The following is a 27452-nucleotide window of genomic DNA, read 5'->3' as shown; positions in this document are numbered from 1 at the left end:
AAACTTGCACCCCAGCATTCAGGGAAAGAAAACTTCACCCCAGAGCCCTGCTAAACCTCTTGGGAACAAGATGCTTCTCTTTTTTTTTTTTTTTTTTTTTTTTTGTAGTAAGTCTGTTAAAGTATCTCTCTTTGATGAACTCTGCTGTTTCGTTTCGATTAAATCTCTAAAGTCTTCCATATTCTCATCACTGTAGGCTGTGAACCTTGCTAAAAATGCACTGGAACCTGACCAGGACTTTGCAAACAACCCTGGTGCTCAAGCCTGCTCCGCTGCTGAGTCAGCGACCTCTGCACTGAGGCATTGTCTCTATAGTCTGTGGTTTCCGTAACCCAGTCTGAGAGAGGCTGCTGTCTTTTCACTTTGCATTTTCAAACCAGGAGGCCAAACTGCTCTGGTTAATTAAATTTAAAATGATTCCTGTTTGAACATGCCCGGGCAGCCCCAGTGGAATGCAGCCAAATTCCTCCCTTTGTTTGCCCTGAAACTATTATTTTTCAAATAGTAATATTGCATGATTATCCAGAGTAAGCCTCTCTGTGAGGAGAGGAAAGTTGTGTGTATCTTAGGAATTTGGATACATAAGGATCTAAAATCAAAATCTCTGACTCAGGCACATGTGTTCAGGACAGGCTTAATGGCTGTTGGGGGCTATTATACCTTCTCAGTAGTAACTCTGACTAAACTGTTCCAGCAAATTTCATTGAGAACTACTTGACCCAGGGAAAAGTCAAACAACCCTGTTTCTGGAAAAGGAGCTGCCCTTAACAGTTCTGGCATTAAGCACAGGTACAACAAAGGCCACTCTATGCTGCATCCTATCTCTCCTCCCTATGCATCCTGCAGTCAGTGGGACTGAGAGCACATCCTGGTGAAACGTGATCAGAAACACCCAAACATTACTGTAGAGGGCTTGCCACGCCAGTGAGTACTGAGTAGCAGGAGACAATACTAGTGAGTGGCAAATGCCATACGTGTATATAGCTCTTGACAGTGATAAGAAAAGTCTGTGCCCTGAAGGGCTTATGAGCCAAGAGCTTGACCCTGCCAGCCTTGCTCATGCTGAGTACTGTTTTACTCTGAGAGCAATCCCATTGATTTCTGTGGGATTGCTTGAGGAGTGTGATACTAATCAATGTGACAGGTTTCAGAGTAGCAGCCGTGTTGGTCTGTATCCTCAAAAAGAAAAGGAGTACTTGTGGCACCTTAGAGACTAACACATTTGTTTGAGCATAAGCTTTCATGAGCTACAGTTGCATCCGATGAAGTGAGCTGTAGCTCACGAAAGCTTATGCTCAAATAAATGTGTTGGTCTCTAAGGTGCCACAAGTCCTCCTTTTCTTTAATCGATGTGAGTAAGGGTGGCAGAACTGAGTGGTATGATAAGAAAAGCTGTAGAAAAATTATATATGTGCAAGAGGTAAGTGTGACATAATGCATTGTGGATGGTTTAGATTACAGGTTTCTTTGGTGTAATGGCTTAACTGTCAGGGGTGACATTTGGGAGTGAAAGGGGAGGGGTAAAAAGAGTGTGAATTTTTAGGAGGGTCTTCAGTGACATTCCTGAGTATATAGGGCAGGGAGGCTATTCCAGGCATCAAGGGTGATGTACAAAAGGCTTACAGGTTTTTTTTCTGCTGACAGCTCCATCCTTACCTATTTGACCTTTTTTTTGTCTAAGTGTTCAGCTGTCTGTCAGAAGGAAAGCAAATGGAAGAGTAGCTGGTGTATAAAAAAGCATAGAATCATAAAAATGCAGGAGTGGAAGGAATCTTGATAGGTCATCTAATCCAGTCCCATGCACTGAGGCAGGGTTAAGTATTATCTAGGCCATCCCTGACAGGTGTTTGTCTAACCTGTTCTTAAAAACCTCCTGTGGTGGAGATTCTACAACCTCCTTAGGTAATTTCTTCCAGTGCTTAATTATCCTACAGTCAGAAAGTTTTTCCTAATGTCTAACCTAAATCTCCCTTGCTGCAACTTAAACCCATTAGTGTTTGCCTTGTCCTGTGTGTGTTCATACATTTTGGACTTCAGCACTGCTATGAAGAGTTGAGCTGAGCAACCCATGTATTTTGCTTTGCTGCTCATACCAGAGCCAATCTCAAACAGTTCAAGTTACCAAAGTAAACAGGGACAAGATAGAGTTTATATTCATTCATTGTTAGCTCATAGTATAACTTGAGTTCTGTCCCTAATGCTCCAAGGTCTAGCTCAAACTGAACGGTACTTTAAACTCAAGCTATCTGGCCCATCTGGTGGGATACGATGAAGCTTGAAAAAAGAAAAGGAGTACTTGTGGCACCTTAGAGACTAACCAATTTATTTGAGCATGAGCTTTCGTGAGCTACAGCATGCATCCGGTGAAGTGAGCTGTAGCTCACGAAAGCTCATGCTCAAATAAATTGGTTAGTCTCTAAGGTGCCACAAGTCCTCCTTTTCTTTTTGCGAAGACAGACTAACACGGCTGCTCCTCTGAAACCTGTCACGATGAAGCTTGAGTGCTGCTGGAGCTAGTCATGAAGTACAGATGCAGCAGCACCTCCCCAGTTTTGCTAATCAAACCCCTCCGAGTTTACGAACTCAAACTAAGTGCTGCAGTGAAGATCAGCCCTTCATCTCATGTGGAATTTCTCTCAGCCTGACAGCCATATCACAGTCATAGTCAAATAGGTCTAGAAGGGCTCTCATGGTATAGGTTTACTTAATCCCAGAGGCAGGATTAAGTAAACCTATACCATCCCAGACAGGTGTTGGTCTAACCTGTTCTTAAACCTCCAAGGAGGGGGATTCCACAACCTCTTTGCTAACCTGTTCTAGTGCTTAACTATCCTTATAGTAAGAGTTTTTTCCTAATATCTAACCTACATCTCCCTTGCTACAAACAAGCCAATTCCTAATTGTCTTACCCCTTTGTGGGCAGGGAGAACAATCAATTGCCATCTTTACAGCAATTTTTTTACAAATTTGATAAACCCAGATCTTTCAACCTTTCTTCACAGGTCATGTTTATTAAAACTCTTAGCATTTTTGTTGGCTCTCCTCTGGACTCTAATTTCACATCTTTCTTAACGTGATGCACAGTACTCCAGCTGTGGCCTCCTCAGTGCTGATTAGAATGGTACAGTTACTTCCTGTGCCTTACATATTGCTCTCCTGTTAATACATCCCAGAATGACATTTGCCTTTTTTTGCAATGTAAATCAGTCTGTTTTCATTGACAAACTTTATATTAATAATGACTTTGGAGGTAATAAAGCTGAATTCAGAAGACCAATATAGTTTAATATTCCTAGGGATAAGCCTAGGTTTGCCAGAAAGTCAGTATAGTAGTAGGAATTATACTGTCATACAAAAAAACAAAACTGACAAATACAGGAAAGTTTAAATATCTGCATAGTATAAAAATAATATTTCAAAGTGCTGCAGGAGATAAGTGTCGTTAGAAGATTGTTCTGAGCAAGTGGATGGACTCACAGCATGTTTGTGCCTATGAGTGAAACTGACATCAGGCAAAGTGCTCACTTATTCTAGGAATCCCACTGCATGGAACTAGGGTGGTGGTAGAACATCCTCTAATCCCATGCTTTTCAGTGTGTGCTCATCTTCAGGTGTTTCACCTGAGATCACAAAACTTGGATTCTCTCTTTGCATTGCAAGCTATGATCCCCTTTCACTCTGTCTACCCCTCTCTAGATTTTCAAGGGCACCTTGGAGAGGTGGGGCTAGCGCTAAATAGTGTCTATATTTTTATTTTACGAAAATACGGAGGTGGGAGTGGATTTGAGCAGCAGCCCATACCCTCTGAGGTGGGGGTGGAAATGGGACATGGTCCAAGCTCTACAGTGCATTTACAGTCATGTTTCTGTGTACACACTTTGGAGTATAGTGCAAGTGTCATAACCTTACCCTCTAAAAGAGAGAGAAGATGGCTTCCAGAGTTTAGACTTGTGCCTTTTTGCCTTCTATACACTCCCACTACTGCTGTGGGCTGCAGAGACTCCTTTGTTAGTACTTGGGGGTTTTCTGGGGGGGGGGGGGTGGTTAGAACTTACTTTTCATTGTGCCTATATGACCTGGTACAAAATTTAAAAAAAACAAAAACCCCACTGCTAATAATCTCTAAAGAGGAGAGAGAAAGTACCTAAAAAGTGTATGCCCCTCCCTCCACTCTGCTGTGCACCTGCACCCTACAGGTGAGTGATCATAGGGCATTTGTGCAAACAGCAGTACCTGTCAGCATCCTTAGTACCTCCTATATGGGAGGGGTGGGGGCATGACTGCAAGGCCTTGAGTGATTCATTTTCCTCCTTCAGGGTTTCATTTTGTCCCGAATCCAGTCAAGGTAACGAGTCACATTTGTATAGATGCCTGGTGTGTCTTTCCGTCCACAGCCTATTCCCCAGCTGATGATCCCAATCAGATGCATACGATTATCCTTCATACAGACCAGAGGCCCTCCAGAGTCACCCTACAAGGAGAAACCAGGTTAGTAAGAAGTTCATTCACTTTCTTTACTTGCTGACTGGACGCTAAGCCTTCCAGTATTAGATTCCCTGTAGATACTTCCTCTGCACTGCCCAGCTTACGTGCCGTGCTTCAAGTAGAGTTGGTGAGAGCCCCTCTGAAAAATTAGGATCCGTGTTTACTAGGATAGCATCCTACACCCCTTCTGCTATACCAAGGAAAAAGTGAGATCCTAAAATACTTCTCAGCATCATCCCTGTAAAAATCAGTCTGAAACTCGCATCAGGAATCTTTAAAGTACAATAATCCTAGAAGAATCTTGATCAGGTTTCCCCCTCCCACCCCCCAACTGTGTAAAGTGGTCACTGTATAATGCTGTGGTATGTAGAGAACATGCTCATTAGGGAATTATGGATGCTGATATGTGGGGCTTTGTTTTAGGAACTTTAACTATTTCTGCCCCCCAGTTCTGATGCTTCTGGAGCATGCTCTCCCCTTTGCCTGTTAGTCCCATTTCTGTGGGGCAGTGCCCTATCCGATCACAGACCCCCCCTGATGAGCACTTCATGTTCTGTTTCTGTAAAGGAAAGTTACAGGAAACCCTGCACCAGGTGGGGTTTCCTGCCCAGCTATTGGTAACATTTCCTGCAGTTTGGGTTTTCAATGCCCTTTGTCCTAGGTTTATTTTGGTTAAATGTGACCTCTCTTCCTGGCTGCTGTGAAGCTTACAGCATCACAAGGGACAGTCTTGCTCCAGAGCCCACCATATGCGGATGCATTTGCTCTGCTTTATTGGAGCATAGTGCTTTGTTAGCAACTATTTTCTGGAGGAAACCGGAGGGAACAGGTAGAGACAGGGGTAGGTTTACCTTGCAGGCATCATCCAGTTGCCTGGTGTCCCCTGCACACAGCATGTTCTCAGTGATTGTCTTGTTCAGGTGCTGTGATGTGCAGCGACTAGGTGGAAACAGTCTGACATGACCTTCCTTCAACCGCTCCGAGTAGAAAGGAGAAACTGCAAGAGAAATGGATGTATTTGATTGGGGGGGGGGGTGCAGAAGTTCCTTGTAAACAGATAGGGAAAAGGGATGGAAAGGGAACTTAGGAGGTACTGACAGTGAAATGGGGGAGAGGGCAGCAGCTGGTTTCAGGCTGGAAGGAGAGTCCTGGGGGGTTCACATATCTGCTCCCAGTCCCATTCCAGTCCCTCCAGATCCTACTCCCTGACTCAATGGCAGCTGCTCCAGTCCCTGTGGGTCCTGCTGTCACCACCCCACACACACACTAGTTTATGCAGGGGCAGAGCCCACACAGTTTCCATTGCTGGAGCACTACCCCATCCCTCCCTAGTTCTGCTGCCCCCAGATACCTCTGGGGTTTTGCAAGTCTTCTTCCCGCTCCCCATTCCAGAACTATCATCAGGGAGAGCAAAGTTTCTAAAGTAGGTACAGAAAAATCTCAACTCTTATCTACTTGAGTCACTTAAAATCCATCGGTTTTGTTTTGGCGCTGGGAAACTGCTTCGGACCTAGCTGGGACAGGATATGGCTTCTCTCAGCTGACTGTAGTGTCCTAAATTGCATCCACTAAAAGCCTTTCATTTCAGCTAAAGCTTTTGTTTGGTAAAATGGTTTGTTAATTGTGTAAAGTTAGGGAGGGGTGGGGGTGAGGGAGAATATTGTGAGCTCTCTGAAAGGGGTTATGGCTTTAGTGGATTAGACTTGCTCTAATGGGAACCAGATGTCCTATCTGTATACACACAGACTCGATCATAAGTAACTAGATAGGAATGCATTATGGCTCTACTGAACTCAGAAGGGACAAAATTTGTGTTTTGAGAGGTTAATATCTTGGTCATTTCAAGCTGCATTGGCCTGAAACTTGGCAGAATAGTTTTTATCTGTCAAACGATTTTTCAGAAACATAAAACTTGATTTTAAATGAAGTTTCACCAAAGGATGCTTTTTAAGGATTAGCTTCCTTTCACACTTTGTCACTTAACCCTCTGTTTGTCCTAAAAGTACACTGATATACGCTTGGAGGCATAACTACAGCAGCACGGAGAGGCCCCAGTCAGAATCTGGGCTCTACTGTGCTGGATCCTGCACAAACAGTCGGCCCTTACTTTGAAGGGCATGCAATTTACTGAGAGAAAAGATGCAAGATTAGGGATAACAGGCACTAGGAAGGAGCCAGGGGATAGGGGAAGATGATGGCCAAAAGAAGACTTATTTCCACCAGACAGCTATTTGCATATCTAGATGGATAAACACTTTTTTTAAAAAGCCAACTAGAAATAATCTAGCTGTGGTTTAGTTGGCTTCTAAACATCTGTTCTTATTGCTGTTTCTCTTGTTCCTAAGCATCATACAGATCGTGTGCTTTACTAGAATATAGTGGCATGATCTGCAACTGTGCAATAACACTTGACAGGAGAATTATTTCCAGGAGAATGAGTGAGAGAGAATCTTTCTACATATAAATTAAGAGGAGGAAATACGGAGTTAAGGCTGCAGTGTTCCACCTAGCTCATTTGTTGTGCTTGAGTCTTGCACCTCCCAAGATACTTCCCCACTGTCTGTAGGTTTCATACAAGGGATGGAGCTCAGTAGGGTGCTACAGCTATAACTCAGGGCAGAATTTGGCCTGAGGTGTACAGTCACTGTAATACTAACTACAGTAGTAGTGATTCCAGGGACAACTTGGTTATTTTAAATATGAAGGTGAGGGACAGGAGCCCTGTGGAAGAATTCCTTACATAGGGTACATCATCTCCTTACATTCCTCATGCTTGCCGTAGCCAGAGATCTCACATTCCGTCCAGTCAGGCAGCCGAAGTCCTGGCTCTGGGAGGCAGACAGTGCGGACAGTGTCCATTTCATTAGCACACTCTTCTGACCCAGACTTCAGCTGTAACAGAACTGAAAAGAAAATGTATAAGAACAGGCTCGGGCTGGTGGTGCAGTTTCTGAATGTGTGGCTAGGGAAGTTCTTACCGATATCATTGTCATAAGTTTCTGGGTCAAATTTGCTATGCAGGATGTATTTCTCCACTTGGAATTGCTGCTCATTCTCCTCAGGGATCATTCGATAGGTCCTACCCAGTACAATCTTTAGCTGGTTGACACTAAACCTGGACAACGAAAGAGCTTTGAGCGTCTCCCAGCTTCAACTCCAGAGACCCATCCTTTGAAGGTGTCAGCTGCCCAGCTGGGGCTCAACTTTTTCTCATGTAGAATTGTTACTCCTTACATAACCAGTCAGTCTGGATTTATATTCAGGGGTGTCCTCATCTTCCTCATAGCACTGACTATTGCATACAGTGGAAAATCTCATCTGCTCTCCCCTTCTCTCCCCACACCCCGCCATGTCTCAGGCTGCCCCAGGTTCTATTCTTATTGCCCTGTATAACAGATTAATTCTTAGTCTCCTGGAGGTATCTTATGTCCCACAGCTTGTTTGCCTCCCAAGCTCCTTTCTTGATACTGGCCATGTTCATCTTGACCATCTCTTTACTATAGGACTTTTGATAACTCCAGATGCTTCCTTTGTATTCTCTCTCTCACTCAGAGAGAAAAAAAAACAATCAGATAATCCTTTCTTAAACTCAGTAACTAGAGTAGCATGCAGGGTTCCAGATGGGGCCTCGATGGAGCCATGCACAGTGGGATGGGGTCTCCATGACTGTGTAGTAAGTTTTCTGTATAAAGCAGTCACTGCAACAATCGCTCCCATTCCCCAGATTTGAGCCTAGCTTAACAGATGCAGGGTTAACTCTGAGAATGAGATTGACAGGAAGTTGCAGAGTTTAAACCCCACTATTCCTACACTATAGTTCTTAAGTACAGTAGGCCACAGCCTTGCCTTCCTTCACTGTGCTACCGCTGCAGGAGAGTGCCTTCCTAGCTGCAGCAGTGAGAGAGGTGATATGAGGGGACCTTTGTATCTAGTTAAGCTGTCCTGCATCCCCAAGGGTAGTGGTGGTGAGGATCTTATTCTACAGCTGGGAAAGTAATGTAGGGAGCAAGAGGTTCTGAAGGGCACAGTTACTCGGACTCCCTCTGCATGCAGCAGCTCCCACCCTGGCTCAGTGTCTACCCTGGAAGGGTAGTCAGGGCACTGGGATCTTTTTCTCTCAGTACTCCCACTGCTGCAATCAGAAGACCCAGTATCTAGTCCCTATGCTAGAGGCGCTAACTGGATTCTTCTCTCACCTCTCCTGGAAACAATGGGCAGCTGACAGGACCCAGCAGGAGTTGATCAGGATTCCTCCACACAGGAAATGCTCCCCAGTCAGTCGACGATACCTGGCAAAAATGGCAGCCTGCCATGGGTGGGAGGTGATGTCTGCATAGAGGCCGCCTTTAATTCGGAATTGGGCCACTTTGTGCTGCCGTAGGCCACACGTGGCTGTGGATGACAAACACAGAAATCAGAATAAGGGCCACAGCACAAAGCCTCTCTCATGGGGTAAAAAGCCTCCATGTGCTTAGCATCTGCTGAAGCAGCACTGAACACAATGCTGTTGATGACCTGATGTCTCTTACCCCCTGGAAACCTGCCACACGGGCAGGAAAGAAAGCAAGGAAGCCCTGCACGTGCACCCCCGTTCTCCTGCCTTCCTTGCAAGTCTGGAAGAGACACCTGTGTGGGAGCCACAGACTCCCCTGCTGCTCTGCCACAGCGGCAATCCAGCCCTTACCTTACTGAAAGGGGCTTGAGTGTGACAATGGCAAGAAGCAGAGCAGTGGGGACTGAAAGGAAGAGAAAAGTCAGGGGAGAGCGAGTGTGGGGATGTTCCTTACAGCAGACAGGCACGTCGCAGTATTCCCACTTTGGCTGGCCTGCCTCCAGCACGTGGCACCATGGCCTGGAGTCATTGTCAGGGTTTCTGGAATACAGAAAAGGGGAAGCTGTTTCAGCTGCTCACACTCCCATTGGACCTGTAGAGAGCCTGGTGGGGGAGGGGACAATGGAGAAAAGCATTGTTTTCCAAAAACTGTATGTATCCTTCGAGTGTAACTTAGGGACAAGGCCACCTTGTGAGCTTTCACTGGAGGATACCAGATCTGTGCCTAGTAGTGTCTGCAGAAAACTGCATGCATGGAGTGACATCACAAAGATAATCACTCTGTGGCAAGGCAGCATGTTCCCTGGAGTACTGTGTATCCCCTATGTCCTTATTCATGTGACAGGTCAGAGCTGCACCTTAGGGAGAATGGGGCAAGGGAGGTACCTTGTAAAAATTGTGAATTAACTCCCTGCCTACCGGCAGAAATTGTGGCTCCCAAGACCCAGCTGGTGGGCATTGAACCTCCAAGCTGTGTAGAATTTGTTGGCAATGGTTTTGGAGTCCCATCTCAGACAGGTGGCGCCAGAGCTGGTAGTGCTGTGCCTGCCCCGGTACTCTATGCCCTTCCCAGAAAAGCAGTCGTCCTCTCCTGCAACAAGAAATCTGCAGATTAACTGATTAGTACCAGCTGCTAACTGTTCCCAGCATCACCTCCTCAGCTGTTTATATAGTGCATCAACTGTTGCCTCCTCTTCCAAGAAGATCTCCTCTCACTAATAATCCCCACTACATCAGTAAGACTCTTTCTTTTCAGCCAGAAAAGTTAGAAGCTTAAATGTAGTGTAAAGTGCTCAATTCTGCAGCCTATGGAAATGTCTGCGGGCCCAGGGACCCCTTAAAAATCTAGTCTCCACAGCAGGTATCCCCTCTGGCCCTGCACATACCTTTTAAGCAAGCAGGTGTGCTGCAGTATTCCCAGGTATACTGCCCCCCTTTGTAGACATGGCACCAGGGTTTGGAGTCCTCATCTGGGTTCCTGAGAGAGATGGTAACGTGTATATAACTCCATACCAATGCACAGTCCAGCCCTGGCAGTCTAGCTGAGTAACTTGAGGAATGTTGATTGTTAAATGGAAGGCAGGAGGAGTGGAGTGTTGTTTGTAGCTTACACGTGTGCAATGCTGATGCAGAGAGCACTAGAGATTGGGTTATTTAAGGAAGGTTTGGAGAGGCAGGTGGTGGCTAGGTAGATTGGCTCAGGAAGGGGGTTTCAGGTACAGAGGCAAGGATGGGAGAAAGGAACAAAGGAGGTGATTAGATATGCAGCTTGAAGCAGAGTGAAATCCCCTGTGGGAGAGCCAGAATGTAGGGCCTAGGAAGGAAGTAGCTTCCTGGCCCTTTCAACATACGATCCCCGCTTCTTTGTGGTACTGTTACAGGGAAACCCTGTCACGGGCAACCTCAGCAGATCAGGTATGACCTTCCTTAGTTTCCCCTTAATCTGCTCATGCAAAGAATGACTGTCTCTTTCTTTCAGTACCAAATTTAAACCCTTTTATCCACATGAGGTGCCACAGATCTCTTATGCTAAACAGTTCCTCCCAAAACAAAACAAGGTTACAGCAGCTCTTCAGTCCCATGCCAAGGTCACCATTCCCAGGTCACCCATCTGAGAACCATTAGCCACTCTGTCCCAGTTCATTCTGAGCCTGCTTCAGGGCCCCACTCTCCAGGCCACCACCCTGAGAGTTCCAAGACCCACTTCTCTCCCATAAGTGTTCTCCAGTAGCCCCATGTCAGGTCCACCCCTGAGAGGGCCTCCCCACAGTGTTATACTCCCTCATCACCAGTGCCTCTCACCTGCAGTAGTTGTGATTGCCAAGTCCCAGTTGAGCAGCATCTGCTCTCCGCCCATTGTACTTTTTCTGAGCCAACATGCTGATATTCCAGTTTAAGCACTCACTCCCACTCTCAGTCACGCTCCACGTCCCCCTGTATGTTGCTCCCAGGTCTTTGTAACATGGGACTTCGGTATCTAAGCAACAGGGAAGCAAAATGGTAGCTTCAAACTGGTCCCACATGGACTCTGCTTCCCTCCCCTGAGCTTCTGAGAGCTGTTCCCTTGTGGAGGGATCCTAGCTACCACAGTCACTAGCCCAGCATAAATGCCTCAACAGGCCAGTCCAGACCCCATGTCTAGCAGAGGGTCTTCATCCCCGAGGCTAGAAAGTATATATCTATGGTCAGGCCACCAGCACAGATATCCTTCCCCCAGATGCATAAGATCCCCTGTAGTATTAGCTCTGAAATAAATAGAGACAGCATAGCTCAGGGCCTGTTACATTGCAGCAACCTCTGGGTAGCTCTTCCCACAGCTCTGAGTAGCCAAACCCTTCCCCATTCCCCGAGCCATATGTAGCTCTACTCACTGCACATGCACTCACCTATCTCACAGTTCTTCCCAGAGAAGCCTTGACTGCACTGACAGATGAAGTGCAGAGGGGAGTATAATGCCTGCTTGCACTGACCCCCATTGTAACATTTCTTGTGAGCACATCCTGTCAAGCAAACAAGCCAGGAAACCTCATTAGATTTCACATCCGCAGGCAGCCATGAATATCTCCCCATCTGAGAAACTGGTATGGCCCCAAAAGTAAATGAATACTTTGCTTTAGCTTTCAGTAAGGATGATAATATGGAACATGTGAATAAATGTAGTACAGCTGATGGAAATGAGGGTCTAGAAATGGAAATTACCACATCTTAGGTGGAAGGAAAACTTAGATTTTAATGGGCTCAAATTGGGAAGACCAGGTAATTTCCATCCCAGAATATGGAAAGAACTGGCACATGAGACTGATAGTCAGGTAGCAAGGATTTTGACTAAATCTTTCTCTTTGGGGATAATACCATATGATGGAGAATACTTAACATCATACCTGTATTTAAGAAAGGGGGTGGGGGGGAAGTGATTGGGTAATTACAGACCTGTTAGTCTGACTTCAGTAGTATGCAAGGCTTTAGAACAAATTGTGAAGGAAAGAATAATTAAATTCATGGATGTAATGGTAAAGGGGATGTAATGCAACATGGGTTTACCAAAGGTAGGTTGTGCCAGACTAACCTGATTTCCTTCTTTGAGAAAATAACTGATTTTTTAAAATAAGGGAAGTGCAGTAAATTTAATATACTTGGACTTCAGTAAATCATTTGACATGGTACCACATGGGAAACTATTAGTTAAATCAGGGAAGATGGGGATCAGTACAAGCATTTTAAGATGGATAAGGAACTGGCTAAAGGGGAGAACGCAGTGGGTTGTGCTGAAAGGTGAATTATCGGACTGGAGGGAGTTCCTAGTGGAGTTCCTCAGGGATTGCTCTTGAGACTAATCTTATTCAATATTTTTATTAATGACCTTGGCACAAAACTTGGGCATGTGCTAATGAAATTTGCTGATCATACAGAGTTGGGAGACATCGTGAGGAGGATCAGATTATTATATAGGAAGATCTGGATGATCTAGAAACTGGAGTGACAGAAATGGAATGAAATTCAAACGTACAAAGTACAAGGGTCTAATAAGAATTTCTACTACAAGTTGGGAGCTCATCAGTTGGAGGTGACAGATGAGGAGTGAGACCTGGGTGTGGAGGTCCCTCACAGCACAGGATGACTGATCTACCAGTGTGATGCAGCTGTGAAAAAGGTAAATTCAATCCTAGGATGTATCAGACAAGTCATTTCCAGTAACGATAGAGAAGAACTAATGCCATTGTACAAGGTATCCTTGTAAGACCTCGTTTGGAATACTGTGTACAGTGCTGGTCACCCATGTTCAAGAAATATGAATTCAAACTGGAACCAATGCAGAGAAGAGTTACTAGGATGATCAGGGGAACGGAGGGCCTGTCTTATGAGAGGAGACTTAGAAGGACTTGGCTTGCTTAGTCTAGCAAAAAGAAGGCTGAGAGGGACTCTGATTACTCTGTATAAAAACATCAAAAAGGGGGTAATTACCAGGGAGGATGAAGAGCTATTTAAACTAAAGGACAATGTGGGCACACAAACAAATGGATATAAACTGGCTGTGAACAAATCTGGGCTGGAAATTAGACTGTTCCCAATAGGAGTTATCGGGGCAAACAACTTAGTTTTAACTGAGAGTTGGACAAATTTATGAGTGTGATGGTATGATGGGGTTGCTTGAGATGTAAGGGAAATGCACAGCAGTCCTAGGGCTCATTTCCAGTTTGTCTTATGTTCCTAAAAGCTCATGCTTCTGGGTTTCAGCTGGCAACTGGCAGAGGTCAGGAAGCAATTCCTCCTATTCCCCTCCCCCCCCCCCCTTTTTAAAATCCCCTTCCTCTGAAGCATCAGGCCTAGCCCCAGCTAGAAAAGGGACATTGGGCAGAGTGATTCAGGGCTCTGAGGTGGCATCTCTGTATCTGGTGCTTCACTGGCTGGTTCCTGCCAGGGCATCACTGACCCCATATGTGAGGCTGGGAAGGAATTTTCCCCCAAGTCAGTTTGGCAGAAAGCTTGGGTTTTTTCACTTTCTTCTGTGGGCTCGGGTCACTTGCCCGGATTATTTGGGTATATCTTACTTAATCATTTCTCTGCCACTGCAGGGGCCTGCGACATTGGTGCACCTTTATCCCTCCTATCCTCTCATAATAGTGTATTCTCATGTGGGCTGTATAATTTTTGTTCTAACTGTGGGTGCTGAGTGGTGTTGCTAGTCTGTGATAAACAGGAGGTCAGACTAGATGATCTGTTGATCCTTTTTGGCCATAAACTATGATTTGTGACCTCTCCTCTCAGCCTCCTTACTGCCCATTTCTCTTTGGCATGTTGCCAGATATGCGCCTTGTCTCCTGCCTCTGGTCCAGCTTGTACACACCTCCACCCCTTTCCTCCATCTTCCCCACTCACCCTGGCACATGCTTTGGCTCTGATCTCTGCTTACCTCTCTGGCCCAGCCTGCACTCTTATTCCTGCCTCAATGAGTAGGCACATCCTAGTGCATCCATGTAAACCCCAGATTCTCTGTGCACAATCATCATTCCCTCGAGAGCAGAGTCCCCCTTTCTGTCTAACAGGGCTGAATGCTGGAAATGCAGATGCTCCCCTTTCCCTTCCCAGCTCCTGCTCCATACTCACTTCTGACAGGCACGCTGTGGCAACTACTCCAACCATTGTCACACACACAATATTCTACTCTGCTTCCTGCAAGTCGTAGCCAGGTCTCCCTCTGCTGATAAATCTGTCGCTGTCGGGATGAACGGTCAGTGCAAGTGGCTGCAATTGGAGACAGGAAACCCTCCTTAGGAAAAGGCAAATGGGGTTGTCTGACCATAGAGGCTGTGCTCCGCTCCCCTCCCCGGACAGCAGAATGCTCCCCTCTGTTAACAGAGCTCTCTTCCCTTCCCAGGCCAGAGCTGCTGTGTCCCTCTCCCTGCTGTGCTGTTGGATGTAGAATTCTGTGCTCCACCAGTGTGTGTGTGTAGGAGAGGGAAAGATCTTCCGTGTCTTTTGAACTGTATAAGATATTACAGCATGCTGGGTATGGTCTCCATATCTTTCATGGCCAAATCTTTGTCAGTACACCCTATGAGAATGGGCATAGTTGGAGCATGAGCCTGGCCCTGTTTTCACTTCCTCAGCACCAGCCTGCTTTGCCCTGCACATCTGTTTAGCCCAAGTTAGAATGGGTTTCCTCTCCCCTCCTTACCTTTAGATCTGGCTCCCCGTTTGAGGCGCACAAGGAGCTCCTGCAAGCAGAGAAAGAGGAAGCCTGAGTGGCTGCTGTCTTAGAGATTCAATTACCAAGTGCTCCCAAAATCTGGAGAGCTTTGAGACACACTCCTCCCACTCTCCTCAGTGTGGCATTTCTGGTATTGTGGGGAGTGCCTTAGACACATGTATAATAGTCCAGGATAGCAGGGACCAAGCACAAATTGGCTCATGTTCCTGGGGTTGCGCATTAAGGATCCTTCCAGTTGCACACAATTTACATGTGCTAGCCATCATGTACTATTTCTGTGCAAATGCCATAGATGAGAATTTAGGCAACTGCCCTTCCCCAGGCCCAGAGGTAGAGGGAAAAGCATGCATTGCCATTAAGGTATGTGGAATAGAAATACTCCCACAAAGAGACTCTCTTTAATCTGGTCCCAAGTAACACAAAGCAGCACTAATGACTGAAGAGCAGAGTGGCTTGCTAATGAGGAAAGATTAAGAACTAAGAAAGTTAGAATTCTTCTGGGTCTGTGGTTTTGAGGCCACCCAATATCTGAGGCTAAGGGATATGGTAACCCTCTGCATAAATTCAAATGGTCAAGTGTAATTGAGGATGATAGGATGGTGTAACTAAGACTGATGTGGGGAAATCAAGCAAAGGTTGAACATGATGGAGCAAGGGTGGCCAACCTGTGGCTCTGGAGCCACATATGGCTCTTCAGAAGTTAATATGTGGCTCCTTGTCTAGACACTGACGCCGGGGCTGGAACTCCAGGCACCAACTTTCCAATGTGCCAGAGGACGCTCACTGCTCAACGACTGGCTCTGCCACAGGCCCTGCCCCCACTCCACCCCTTCCCGCCCCCTCCCCTGAGCCTGCCGTGCCCTTTCTCCTCCCCCTCCCTCCCAGAGCCTCCTGTACACCACGAAACAGCTGATCGGGAGGTGGGAGAGGGAGGCGCTGATCAGCAGGGCTGCCGGTGGGTGGGTAGCGCTGGGAGCTGGGGGGAAACTGATGGGGGGGTGCTGCTGATGTATTACTGTAGCTCTTTGGCAATGTACACCAGTAAATTCTGGCTCCTTCTCAGGCTAGGATGGCCACCCCTGAGATGGAGCCTTTGCTAACAGTCAGGGGTATCTGGCTGTGGACAGTCACCCAAAGAGCGTGACAGAAGGCGCATTGCTTGGTACAATTAAAAACTGCCCTGAGTAATTCACTGCAGGGAACAATTGCAGCCTGGGCCTAGAGCTGAACTTTGGTACCCTCTTACAGCTTTTCCTCTCTCTGACTTGTATAACTGTGTAACTCTGCCCCGTCTCCTGACCAGCAGAGACCAGTGGAGGCTCCGGCAAGAAGAGATGAGAGTGTTGCCAGACCAGGGTTAGGGCACCAAGGGGTGCCAGGACCCTCCAGGGATCTCCCAGAGTGGCACTGGCATGTTGACCTCTTACCTGGCACTGCAGAGTGGTGATTGCTGCCATCAGCAGGTACAGACACAGGAGTTTCCCTTCCATCCTCTGTGTTTTCCAGGGTTTCCTTCAAATCTCAGAATCTAAAAAAAACAAACAAAAAAGGTGAGCAGTGAGCCTCCAGTGTGAGCAGAGGTTGATATTGTCAAAGCAAACAAGAGCTTTTATCCATACAGCTCCCACGGATTTTTCAGAGGGAAGGAGGCTTGCAGGGAGTGGCTAAATCCCTGAGTTGGCTTTGCATTTGCAAATCTCAATTTCAGAGTTTAGGAGCCTTGGTGTAACTTGGAAGTGTCCTGACAATCTGGAACCAGACCCACCTCCCACTGTTTAAAGTGGCAGGGAGAGGAAGGGAGGGGTTGCCAGGGGTTGCAGACCTGGGTGGGGGGAAAAGAGTAAAAAAAAAATTGAGCTGTGTCATAGAAGGCTGCACTTTACTGAGTTACCAAAGTTGCTGCTCCCAGGGTACGACAGACCCCTACTTTTTTCAGGCCACTTTAAGCACTGCCACCTCCCAGAGGTAAATGGCAGAAACCAAGTTCCTAGGCTCTGGCACTACTTGTGGGGGTTGACGTTGGCAAGAGACAAGTCCAGGTCACGTCTCCACAGGCTGTGGGAATCCAGGGGTGCTGAGTGGCAGCAGAGAACTCGAGACTCTCACAGAAGAAATTGTGACTCCCAGATTTGTCTAATAAAACAGAATACAGTGTCTCAAGAGAAGCCAAAACGAGGTGTCTGAAAGAGTAGGAGTGTTTAGGTTGGGGTGTCAGCTCTCAGGGGCCCAAAAAAGGCTGACGGGCCATCTCGGTGTCAGACAGGGGTGTGGACAGCACGAATGAATTTAAAGCAATAGATCTGTTTTTCAGTATTTTAACCTCCATGCCCTGTATGGTCTGGACTTTATTTCCACTATCATCCTGCCTCTCTTGCAGGCAGTTGAAAGTAGGTTAGTTGGCTGGGATGCTGGCTTGTGGTCTAGCACTCCATCTCACTTGTTCAAGCATGCATTTCTTTCCTTGACTCACTTCCCTGTAGTCACAACAGCCTCTCATTCCCTTTAATCTACCTCAGCAGCTGTCACTTCAGACAAAGCTCTGTTCCAGCCCTTATGAGAAATCTTTACATCTTCTGTCCCCACAACAGTAACCTTGGGAAACAATCTATTCCTGCACAGTTCATTAGCTCATCTGATATGATTGAGAGGAAGAATAGACTTAGACCTCTGCCTGCATCCGTCTTCCAATGAATACATTACTTTCCTTCTCTCTTTCCCCTGTCCTCTTTCTTACCTGGCTGGCAGAATTCCTTTCTGGTAGTGAATTTCCTTGGAGCTGCCCTGATCACTACTGATTACAGTGGGAAAATTCAGGCTCTGAGGAGTTCAGTAGTCTTGTGTGTTCCCTGCCCCTTTACTGAGCAGCATTTTCAGCCTCCTTCGTTGACAGACTTAATGGCAGCAACATGAGCTCTGATCTCTATAGCTCAACTCTGCCGTGGCGGCATCTCTGCCATTTCAATTTCATTCTCTCCAGTATCCCCTCCCCCAGTCTGTTCACAAATAAAGGCAAGAGACAGGTAATTTTCTTCACGATAGCAGTAGAGAATTACTTCATGGTTTGGGGAAGTTGCTGGAGGGAGGAGAGAGCCCCATTGAGAACCTTGCAGAAAGCTTTTATCATACAACTTCAGTCCTGAGCAGATTAAAGCATTTTATATGTAAAATTCTCTAGTCCAAACTGATAACATCCATTACTGCTCCTGTATGGACCCAGGCACAGTTCTTATCCTCGTACAATTAGAACACCCTGGAATAAGGGGTGTAGGCAGTGAGGGGCTCTTTGAGGGGGTCTGTTCCCCACAGGGGCAGTGCAGCTTTGCTCTGGTCTCATAGCACTACTTTTATCTTCCTTTTTCTTCAGGGGCTTCCTTTTTCTTCAGTTATCTTAGAGACCTCATAGCAAGAATAAAAGATTAGGGAGACAAGGGTATACTAGCGATCTCCTGCAAATCCTGACCTTGAGAGCATGAGTTTAACAACTACAGGGGAAATTCATCTTCTTTTTCAGAAATGTTACCGAATTCAAGAACTTGTAATAAACCTGACTGTCTAACCAGGAGTCACACTGGGATAATAAAGACAGGTTTCAGAGTAGCAGCCGTGTTAGTCTGCATCCACAAAAAGAAAAGGAGTACTTGTGGCACCTTAGAGACTAACAAGTTTATTTGAGCATAAGGGATGAGGTGGACGAGGCTTTCTTCCGGCAATTCACGGAAGTTACTAGATCGCAGGCCCTGGTTCTCATGGGAGACTTCAATAACTCTGGTATCTGCTGGGAGAGTAATACAGCAGTGCACAGACAATCCAAGAAGTTTTTGGAAAGGGTAGGGGACAAATTTCCTGGTGCAAGTGCTGGAGGAACCAGCAAGTGCTGGGAACCTGGGAGGCAGTGACCATGAGATGGTCAAGTTCAGGATCCTGACACAAGGAAGAAAGGAGAGCAGCAGAATACGGACCCTGGACTTCAGAAAAGCAGACTTTGACTCCCTCAGGGAACTGATGGGCAGGATCCCCTGGGAGAATAACATGAAGGGGAAAGGAGTCCAGGAGAGCTGGCTGTATTTTCAAGAATCCTTATTGAGGTTACAGGAACAAACCATCCCAATGTGTAGAAAGAATAGTAAATATGGCAGGCGACCAGCTTGGCTTAACAGTGAAATTCTTGCTGATCTTAAACACAAAAAAGAAGCTTACAAGAAGTGGAAGATTGGACAAATGACCAGGGATGAGTATAAAAATATTGCTTGGGCATGCAGGAGTGAAATCAGGAAGGCCAAATCACACCTGGAGTTGCAGCTAGCAAGAGATGTTAAGAGTAACAAGAAGGGTTTCTTCAGGTATGTTAGCAACAAGAAGAAAGTCAAGGAAAGCATGGGCGCCTTACTGAATGAGGGTGGCAACCTAGTGACAGGGAATGTGGAAAAAGCTAATGTACTCAATGCTTTTTTTGCCTCCGTCTTCACGAACGAGGTCAGCTCCCAGACTACTGTACTGGGCAGCACAGCGTGGGGAGGAGTTAATCAGCCCTCTGTGGAGAAAGAAGCAGTTCAGGACTATTTAGAAAAGTTGGATGAACACAAGTCCATGGGGCCGGATGCGCTGCATCCGAGAGTGTTAAAGGAGTTGGCGGATGTGATTGCAGAGCCATTGGCCATTATCTTTGAAAACTCATGGCGATCTGGGGAAGTCCCGGATGACTGGAAAAAGGCTAATGTAGTGCCCATCTTTAAAAAAGGGAAGGAGGAGGATCCTGGAAACTACAGGCCAGTCAGCCTCACCTCAGTCCTTGGAAAAATCATGGAGCAGGTCCTCAAGGAATCAATTCTGAAGCACTTAGAGGAGAGGAAAGTGATCAGGAACAGTCAGCATGGATTCACCAAGAGCAAGTCATGCCTGACTAATTTCATTGCCTTCTATGACGAGATAACTGGCTCTGTGGATGAGGGGAAAGCGGTGGACGTGTTGTTCCTTGACTTTAGCAAAGCTTTTGACATGATCTCCCACAGTATTCTTGCCAGCAAGTTAAAGAAGTATGGGCTGGATGAATGGACTGTAAGGTGGATAGAAAGCTGGCTAGATTGTCGGGCTCAACGGGTAGTGATCAATGGCTCCATGTCTAGTTGGCAGCTGGTATCAAGTGGAGTGCCCCAAGGGTCGGTCCTGGGGCCGGTTTTGTTCAATATCTTCATAAATGATCTGTAAGATGGTGTGGATTGCACCCTCAGCAAGTTTGCAGATGACACTAAACTGGGAGGAGAGGTAGATACGCTGGAGGGTAGGGATAGGATACAGAGGGCCCTAGACAAATTAGAGGATTGGGCCAAAAGAAATCTGATGAGGTTCAACAAGGACAAGTGCAGAGTCCTGCACTTCGGACGGAAGAATCCCATGCACCGCTACAGACTAGGGACCGAATGGCTCAGCAGCAGTTCTGCAGAAAAGGACCTAGGGGTGACAGTGGACGAGAAGCTGGATATGAGTCAACAGTGTGCCCCTGTTGCCGAGAAGGCCAATGGCATTTTGGGATGTATACATAGGGGCATTGCCAGCAGATTGAGAGACGTGATCGTTCCCCTCTATTCGACATTGGTGAGGCCTCATCTGGAGTACGGTGTCCAGTTTTGGGCCCCATGCTACAAAAAGGATGTGGAAAAATTGGAAAGAGTCCAGCGGAGGTCAACAAAAATGATTAGGGGACTGGAACCCATGAGGAGAGGCCGAGGGAACTGGGATTGTTTAGTCTGTGGAAGAGAAGAATGAGGGGGGATTTGATAGCTGCTTTCAACTACCTGAAAGGGGGTTTCAAAGAGGATGGATCTAGACTGTTCTCAGTGATAGCTGATGGCAGAACAAGGAGTAATGGTCTCAAGTTGCAGTGCGGGAGGTTTAGGTTGGATATTAGGAAAAACTTTTTCACTAGGAGGGTGGTGAAACACTGGAATGCGTTACCTAGGGAGGTGGTGGAATCTCCTTCCTTAGATATTTTTAAGGTCAGGCTTGACAAAGCCCTGACTGGGATGATTTAGTTGGGGATTGGTCCTGCTTTGAGCAGGGGGTTGGACTAGATGACCTCCTGAGGTCCCTTCCAATCCTGATATTCTATGATTCTAAGCTTTCGTGAGCTACAGCTCATTGTAGCTCACAAAAGCTTACGCTGAAATAAATTTGTTAGTCTCTAAGGTGCCACAAGTACTCCTTTTCTTTTTGGGTTAATAAAGGGGCTCTATACTAATGTTAGGCATGTGGTACAGCAGAGATTAGTTTGAGTTTGTGTGTGTATGGGGGTGGGGGGGTGAGAACCTGGATTTGTGCTGGAAATGGCCCACCTTGATTATCATGCACATTGTAGGGAGAGTGGTCCTTTGGATGAGCTATTACCAGCAGGATAGTGAGTTTGTGTGTGTGTTTTTTGGAGGGGGGTGAGGGGGTGAGAGAACCTGGATTTGTGCAGGAAATGGCCCAACTAGATTATCATGCACATTATGTAGAGAGTTGTCACTTTGGATGGGCTATTACCAGCAGGAGAGTGAATTTGTGTGTGGGGGGGTGGAGGGTGAGAACACCTGGATTTGTGCTGGAAATGGCCCAACTTGATGATCACTTTAGATAAGCTATTACCAGCAGGACAGTGGGGTGGGAGGAGGTATTGTTTCATGTTCTCTGTGTGTATATAAAGTCTGCTGCAGTTTCCACGGTATGCATCCGAGGAAGTGAGCTGTAGCTCACGAAAGCTCATGCTCAAATAAATTGGTTAGTCTCTAAGGTGCCACAAGTACTCCTTTTCTTTTTGCGAATACAGACTAACACGGCTGTTACTCTGAAAGCAGAGATTAGGTTACTGAGGAAGGTAGATTAGAATTAGTAGTATTAAGTTCATAGGGACTCCACTCTGGCAGCAAAATAGCACTAAAGGGCACTCCAACACTTTGTTTTTCCACATTTATGAGCCACAGATGTTAAGGTCCTTCTGATCCTGCATAACACAGGCCAATGAATTTCACCAAGTGTTTCCTGGATCAAGCCTATAATTAAGTAACGGATATGTGGTTCCATGTATCATATTTGCCTGGTTAGATGGTAAATTCCTAGGTACAGGGACATTCAGTAAAGTGCCATAGACTTGCACAGCTCCCTTCAAGTAAGTCATTTTCACGTATAATCATACTGGGGACATTTTTTTTTCCAATTGAACAAGGTAGGATACACTGCCAGAGTGGGGAGACTTCTCATGAAATTGCTAGTGACGGCCGTCTGTACCCAACATGAGAGATTTCAGAACCAGTGTTACTGGTGCTGCAGTCAGAAACTAGTGATATTTTTTTTTGTCCAACTGTCATGTAAATAGATTCACTACATTGTGGCAAGAGCATCATAAAAGTAAGGGATGTTGCTTCTGTCTTCCTCCAAGGGTGTATTGACTGCTCTAGATAGCAGGAAATAGGAGGAGCAGCAAGAGGATTTTGTTTCCATATCTTCTATCAGTTTCTAAATTATAGGATTATTCTGCAGTCACACATATTTCTGCCATATCATTCATCTGCTCTCACCTTTTCTCATTTCTCTGTCTCCTCTGTTTGTCTACATCAGGCTTCCTTGAGAGAGCAGAAAGTTGGCTCAAGTATTTGAAAGAACTGATATTTCATAAATCTGGAGTTCAGGCTCCGCTATTTAAATAAAGCCAGTAAGGGCAACTGGATAATGGCTGGCTGAATGCAAAGATGACAGATTAGTCAGTCATCAGGTCAGGAACAAAAGCAGAGAGAGAGAAAATGAAAATAAGTCTTGTTTTAGGAAATGGGGTTTGATTGATGGAAAAGCAAAAGACCCAAGTGAACTATTCCAGGCCCTGAATCAGAGGGAGCAGTGGTAACAGCAGAGTGTAGGCTACCATGTCTCATGATAGGTCTGAAAAAAGTGGAGGATTCAAGAGGGCATGTGAGAGCGTTACAGGTACTTTAAAAAAATCTCCAGATGTCAGACCTGGAGAAAAAGTTTTGAGGATGCATGGATATTTCCACATTTCAGTGGTAAAGTCCCAGATGTTCACAGAATCTCCCAGGAAAGACTTTCAGGGCCCTGGCTTTACAAAATTCCTTGTACAACGGGTTCCCTGCTATGTAGCAGGCTTTAAAAAAAAAAAAAAGTGCAGAAACGTTTTCCAAACAGGCAATGATTCTCAGGAATATGGACATTAATCTGGCATAAGCCTCTAAAGTCCCCAGGAGTGCTGTAGCAAAGTAGCATCTCAATCTTTGTTACCCTAAAGTCACAAGACTGTTGATCAAATCTAGTGCCAATTTATTACGCAGAAGCCCTCAGGCTATTGTCTGAAATCAGGGCTATGCTATGACTTCTTTGAATTTTTGCAGATGCTGCCGTATAACCATAACTGGATGGTAATCAGCACCATAGGACCAATGTCACTCTTGCCAGCCAGAGGGAGGCTCCAATTCCTCTTCTTAAAGCTGCACGTGAGAATGGAGGTTCTTAAACCTCTTACTCATCTGAAAGGAAGAATTTCTGAACTAATACTCCAGCAAGTATCTGTCTGTGGAAGAGAGTGTCGGAGCCATTTCTTCTGAGGAAATTTAGGATTCCCTGGAAATAAGCCAGTTGTGTCAAAGTCCGAATTTCCTGCAGTAGAACAAAGTATTGGAGCTAACCTGGGTAGTCACCTAGGAGGAGTTGGGCTGAATGGAATCAGGTGGAACTGGAGCTTGTTCTGATAGGAGAAAGAAGGAATCAGATGTTTTTATATCCTGAAAGATTTTGTATTAAAATCTTGGAGACTGGTATGAGAGGAGAATCTTCCATTTAAAAAGCACCAGAGCTACTTAAAGTGTGAATTAAATATAAAACAAATTCTGTCCCAATTACACTTAGCTTGTTAGTCAGTTTTTAATGTACTCTAGTCTACTGTACACTCTAGCAGTGCTGACCTGCAGCCCATGTCCTTTAATTTTCTTTGTACCAAATAGTGCTTCCTGTATCTCATGGATGTCATCTGATTCCTTTGTTCCAATAACCCTTGCTATGCCTTCCAGGCCAGCGCCTCTCCAATGCCCAGAAATGAGTGCATAGTCCCTTATCTGTAGCTGTAGGGCAGTTCTGATGTCCAGTGTGCTTGGAAGGCTGGTAACTGGTGTTTTGCCCAGTCTTATCCCTGGCCTCGGCTGTGCCTTACCCAATCACAGTGTTCTGAATGATAAGCCCTATCTAGGAAAGCACATGGATTTCCGAAAATATGAGAATGTTTACGTGGATAGAAGCAGAGACCTTCTAGCAATAATCTTTTTTGCCCAGCTGCCTCTGGCCTAGTTATTCCTGTTGCTCTGACCCTTAACGCTTCTGCCCCTGTGACCAGCAAATAGATTCCAAGGCCAGAAGGGACCATTGTGATCATCTAGTCTCACCTCCTTGTATATAGCAGGCCATAGAACTCCTCCAAAATAATTCCTAGAGCAAATCTTTTAGAACAACATCCGCTTGTGATTTAAAAATTGCCAGTGATGGAGAATCCACCATATCCGTTGGTAAATTAATCCAGTGATAAGATAGAAAGGGCTGGATTTACTGTGCTGACACTTTCGTTCTGTATAAGATACATTAAAGGTAATCCAGGTCATACTATAATTGATGCTGTCACTTTAAAAGTACTTTCTGGCTGGATTCTTATGGAACTCTAAATGGATTAGAATCTGCTTGATTTGTGCAGCCCTGGGGCATTTATGTAAATGGGCAAATGTTTTGTTTTGAATGAACTCGTTTCTTGTCTGAAGTTAAGTAGAGAAACAAAGAGGAGGGAGGGGAAAATAGGATGGGGGAAGATGAAAGAGGATATTTGGCTACGATAGGGTGTTTTTACAATGTTTGGATTGAGGTTTTAAAGGAGTATATTAAGTGGTGTGAAGCCCAGAGTGTGTGTGCAGTCCAGGATCAGGGATCTGCTGTGCTACAAACACCTAAGGAGACAGACCTTTTCCCAAAGCATTTACGGTCTGACTAGAGAAAACACCCCCAGGCTGTCTTGTGTAGAAATCGATTAGGAGTCAGTGCAGAGGTTAATGGCTGCACTTTTAGGGCATGTCTACACAGAATCTGGGAGCAAGTCTCCCAGCCTTGGTCCACGGACTTGTGGTAACGGGTTCCTGCTGGCATTCTAAAAATAGCTGTGTAAACAGTGTTTTGATGTGGCAGCTCAGGCTCTCAAGCTGCCCTCTTCTCCCCACTACCAGGCTTCCGATTCCAATCTCCAACCTGAACCGTAGTGTCTACATAGCTATTTTTAATGGGCTAGCATGAGTCTGTGGCTCCAGACTGGGTCGCTCACTCCCTCCCAGATACAGTGTAGTGTAGACATGCCCTTAGTGCAACGCCATCCCAAGTGCAAACCTCTGCACAACACAAGTGAGCTGGGTAGCATGTAACTAGTCTATCTTCCTCATGATGCTTTGCCACCCCCAGAACCACATATCTGGATCCTGGTGCACCTGCCTGTTGGTGTCACGATAACCTTGTGCTAAACAAAGCTGGAGAGCAGTATGGAGTTAGTGCACCTAATGCACGTGTTGTGTTAGTAGCACATAACTCATTACCGATCTGGAATCAACACAGCAAAGGGATGCTGCATTCCGCAGACGCAGCTACATCTCTGCAGATGCCTCAGAAACAAGAATACTTTGAACTTCACATGTTCCGCGTTAATGATTTAAGCATCACAACTCTCCTCAGTAATAGGTAAATAACTGTTACTCCTAATTTAAAGGTGGGGAAAGTGAGACCCATGGAAGTGAAGAGACTCACCCAAGGTCACGTTGACAGTCAGAGGCAGAATAGAGATTAAAAGTCAGGAGTCCTGACTCCCAGTTCCATGCTCTTCTCTTTAGAGCCCATTGCCTTGACTCTGAATTTGGAATCAGTAGCTGTTTGCCATTTGTGCTGATACTTCTCTAAGCTGATCTCTGATCAGAGGGGCATAAAGTCTGGGCCTCACTGCCCCTCCTGTCTGCAGGGAGAGAGAGTCTTGGTGCCTTTCTCCCCTTTACTGCCTGCTGAGAGGGGTTGTAGTGCCCCAGTCCTCTCCTGAGCATTGTGGTGCCCAGTTTATTTCTTCCTGCCTGCCACCTCCATAGACAGGGCATTTATATTATATTATATCCCTTCAATGCCTTTGAAATACACCATTCCCTTGACACTTGTGAAGCCTGATTTCCCCTTTGGGAATTGTTCTGAAGATTTGCTATAGCGCTGGTTGTGTTTGGGAAGAGGAAGAAGCCTAGAGAGCCCACGGAGGCTCCTCTGTCATCCCTGCTTAGACTGGAATCCTGAAGAGAAATGTGCAGTCTGACCCCTACCTCAGCCCATCTCATGAGCAGGACAAATGATAATTTCACAGCTGGCACTCTGGGTCTTTTGTTGCTATTGGAAGATCTGTTCTTTTTATTTACACTATTATTTTCTTTTTCTCTGTGCAGGGGGCTCCTACCCAAGTGCAGTTCAGTGCCAGAGGCTGTCAGTCCTTTAGCTGCTCCACTTTTACTGACTTGGGGTAGTAAGGCTTTCCTAAGAGAACTGGAAAGCGCCATCTGTCCCCAACTTTATATATTTCTCCCCAAAGGCTGAAAAGAAACAGCTAAGTTAAATTCCACATTCTAAAGCGCCGTACATCATGCTAATTAATTAAGAAGTAATAATTAATATCAGAAGTGTGACCTTATTTTTCCCTGCTCTACTCTTATTGCAACACTAAGCCATGGGGGAAAGGGAAAGACTCTGCACAGACAGGTGCAGAATAACACATACCTTCACTTCTCCTCTTTTGTATGCTGCTGATGGTTTCCTTTCAGTGTAGCCTGGATGCTTTGAATATGTCTGAGCTCTGATCTCTCTAAACAGCTCCAGTGTCCTTAAAATGCCAGTCAAGGGGGTGGAGACTTTATGGGCGGTGGGGGGGGGGAATTTTTCACCCAGCGGAAAAGATACACAGTGGTAGGCTGCAGTGATGAGGTCAGGATGGGCTGGGTTAGTTTTTTGCAAAGATGAGGGGGAGGAGAAGTGCCTGATGAAGTCAGCAGAACACATCCTGGCTCTCATCCAATCAGCATTATTCATGGTCCTAATCAGAAAGCAGTTAAGTGACTCCACAGCGTCTTTTTGGTATCATTGCCTTTTGACTCCTTTTGAGAGCCAGGAACAGATCAGATAAGTGCCACTTACAAAGAGAACCTTCATCCTGGTTCCAGGAATGGGGGGCAGAGAACCACCCACACAATGCAAAATACTCAAATATTCATTATTTCCTTGGGCCATCAGCTTAAATGGTGCTGTGCAAACTATAGAGAAAGACCATGTCCCTCTTCCAGGGAGCTTCCCACGCTAAACAGGCAGATGATGCAGTTCAGGCACATAATGCACTAGGAGTCG

At 45.9% G+C, this 27452-nt stretch overlaps 1 protein-coding gene and 1 long non-coding RNA gene across 2 annotated transcripts; one reads left to right on the top strand and one right to left on the bottom strand.

The window, feature by feature from the left end:
• Positions 1 to 3264: 3264 nt before the first annotated feature.
• PLAT (plasminogen activator, tissue type) lies at positions 3265 to 26967 on the bottom strand. The gene is made up of 14 exons (XM_077805612.1): positions 26832 to 26967; positions 16454 to 16554; positions 14994 to 15033; positions 14423 to 14560; positions 11704 to 11817; positions 11120 to 11294; positions 10204 to 10295; positions 9737 to 9908; positions 9273 to 9358; positions 8682 to 8877; positions 7464 to 7600; positions 7248 to 7388; positions 5337 to 5482; positions 3265 to 4471 (listed from the first exon to the last, which is right to left on the bottom strand). Exons 2-14 carry the CDS (start codon positions 16514 to 16516, stop codon positions 4313 to 4315), a joined length of 1659 nt encoding a protein of 552 aa, XP_077661738.1. The 5' UTR covers positions 16517 to 16554; positions 26832 to 26967; the 3' UTR covers positions 3265 to 4312.
• Positions 4394 to 24745, top strand: LOC144257610 (uncharacterized). Its single transcript, XR_013344565.1, has 3 exons — positions 4394 to 4488; positions 12727 to 12968; positions 23399 to 24745. It is a non-coding gene; the product is annotated as an uncharacterized LOC144257610 (long non-coding RNA).
• Positions 26968 to 27452: the final 485 nt, after the last annotated feature.

This window comes from Eretmochelys imbricata, chromosome 26, assembly GCF_965152235.1.
Source record: "Eretmochelys imbricata isolate rEreImb1 chromosome 26, rEreImb1.hap1, whole genome shotgun sequence".
In the NCBI taxonomy this organism is placed as follows: domain Eukaryota; kingdom Metazoa; phylum Chordata; order Testudines; family Cheloniidae; genus Eretmochelys; species Eretmochelys imbricata.
The sequence above is the reverse complement of the archived record's forward strand: the minus strand, read 5'-3'. Positions and strand labels throughout refer to the sequence as shown.

Coding starts and splice junctions, on each gene's coding strand:
- PLAT (XM_077805612.1), bottom strand. CDS start 16,516: ATGGAAGGGAAACTCCTGTGTCTGTACCTGCTGATGGCAGCAATCACC. Junction 7,601..8,681: donor GCCCATTGTTTCCAGGAGAG/GTGAGAGAAGAA, acceptor TTCGTTGTCCAG/GTTTAGTGTCAACCAGCTAA. Junction 5,483..7,247: donor CTACGGCAAGCATGAGGAAT/GTAAGGAGATGA, acceptor TTTCTCTTGCAG/TTTCTCCTTTCTACTCGGAG.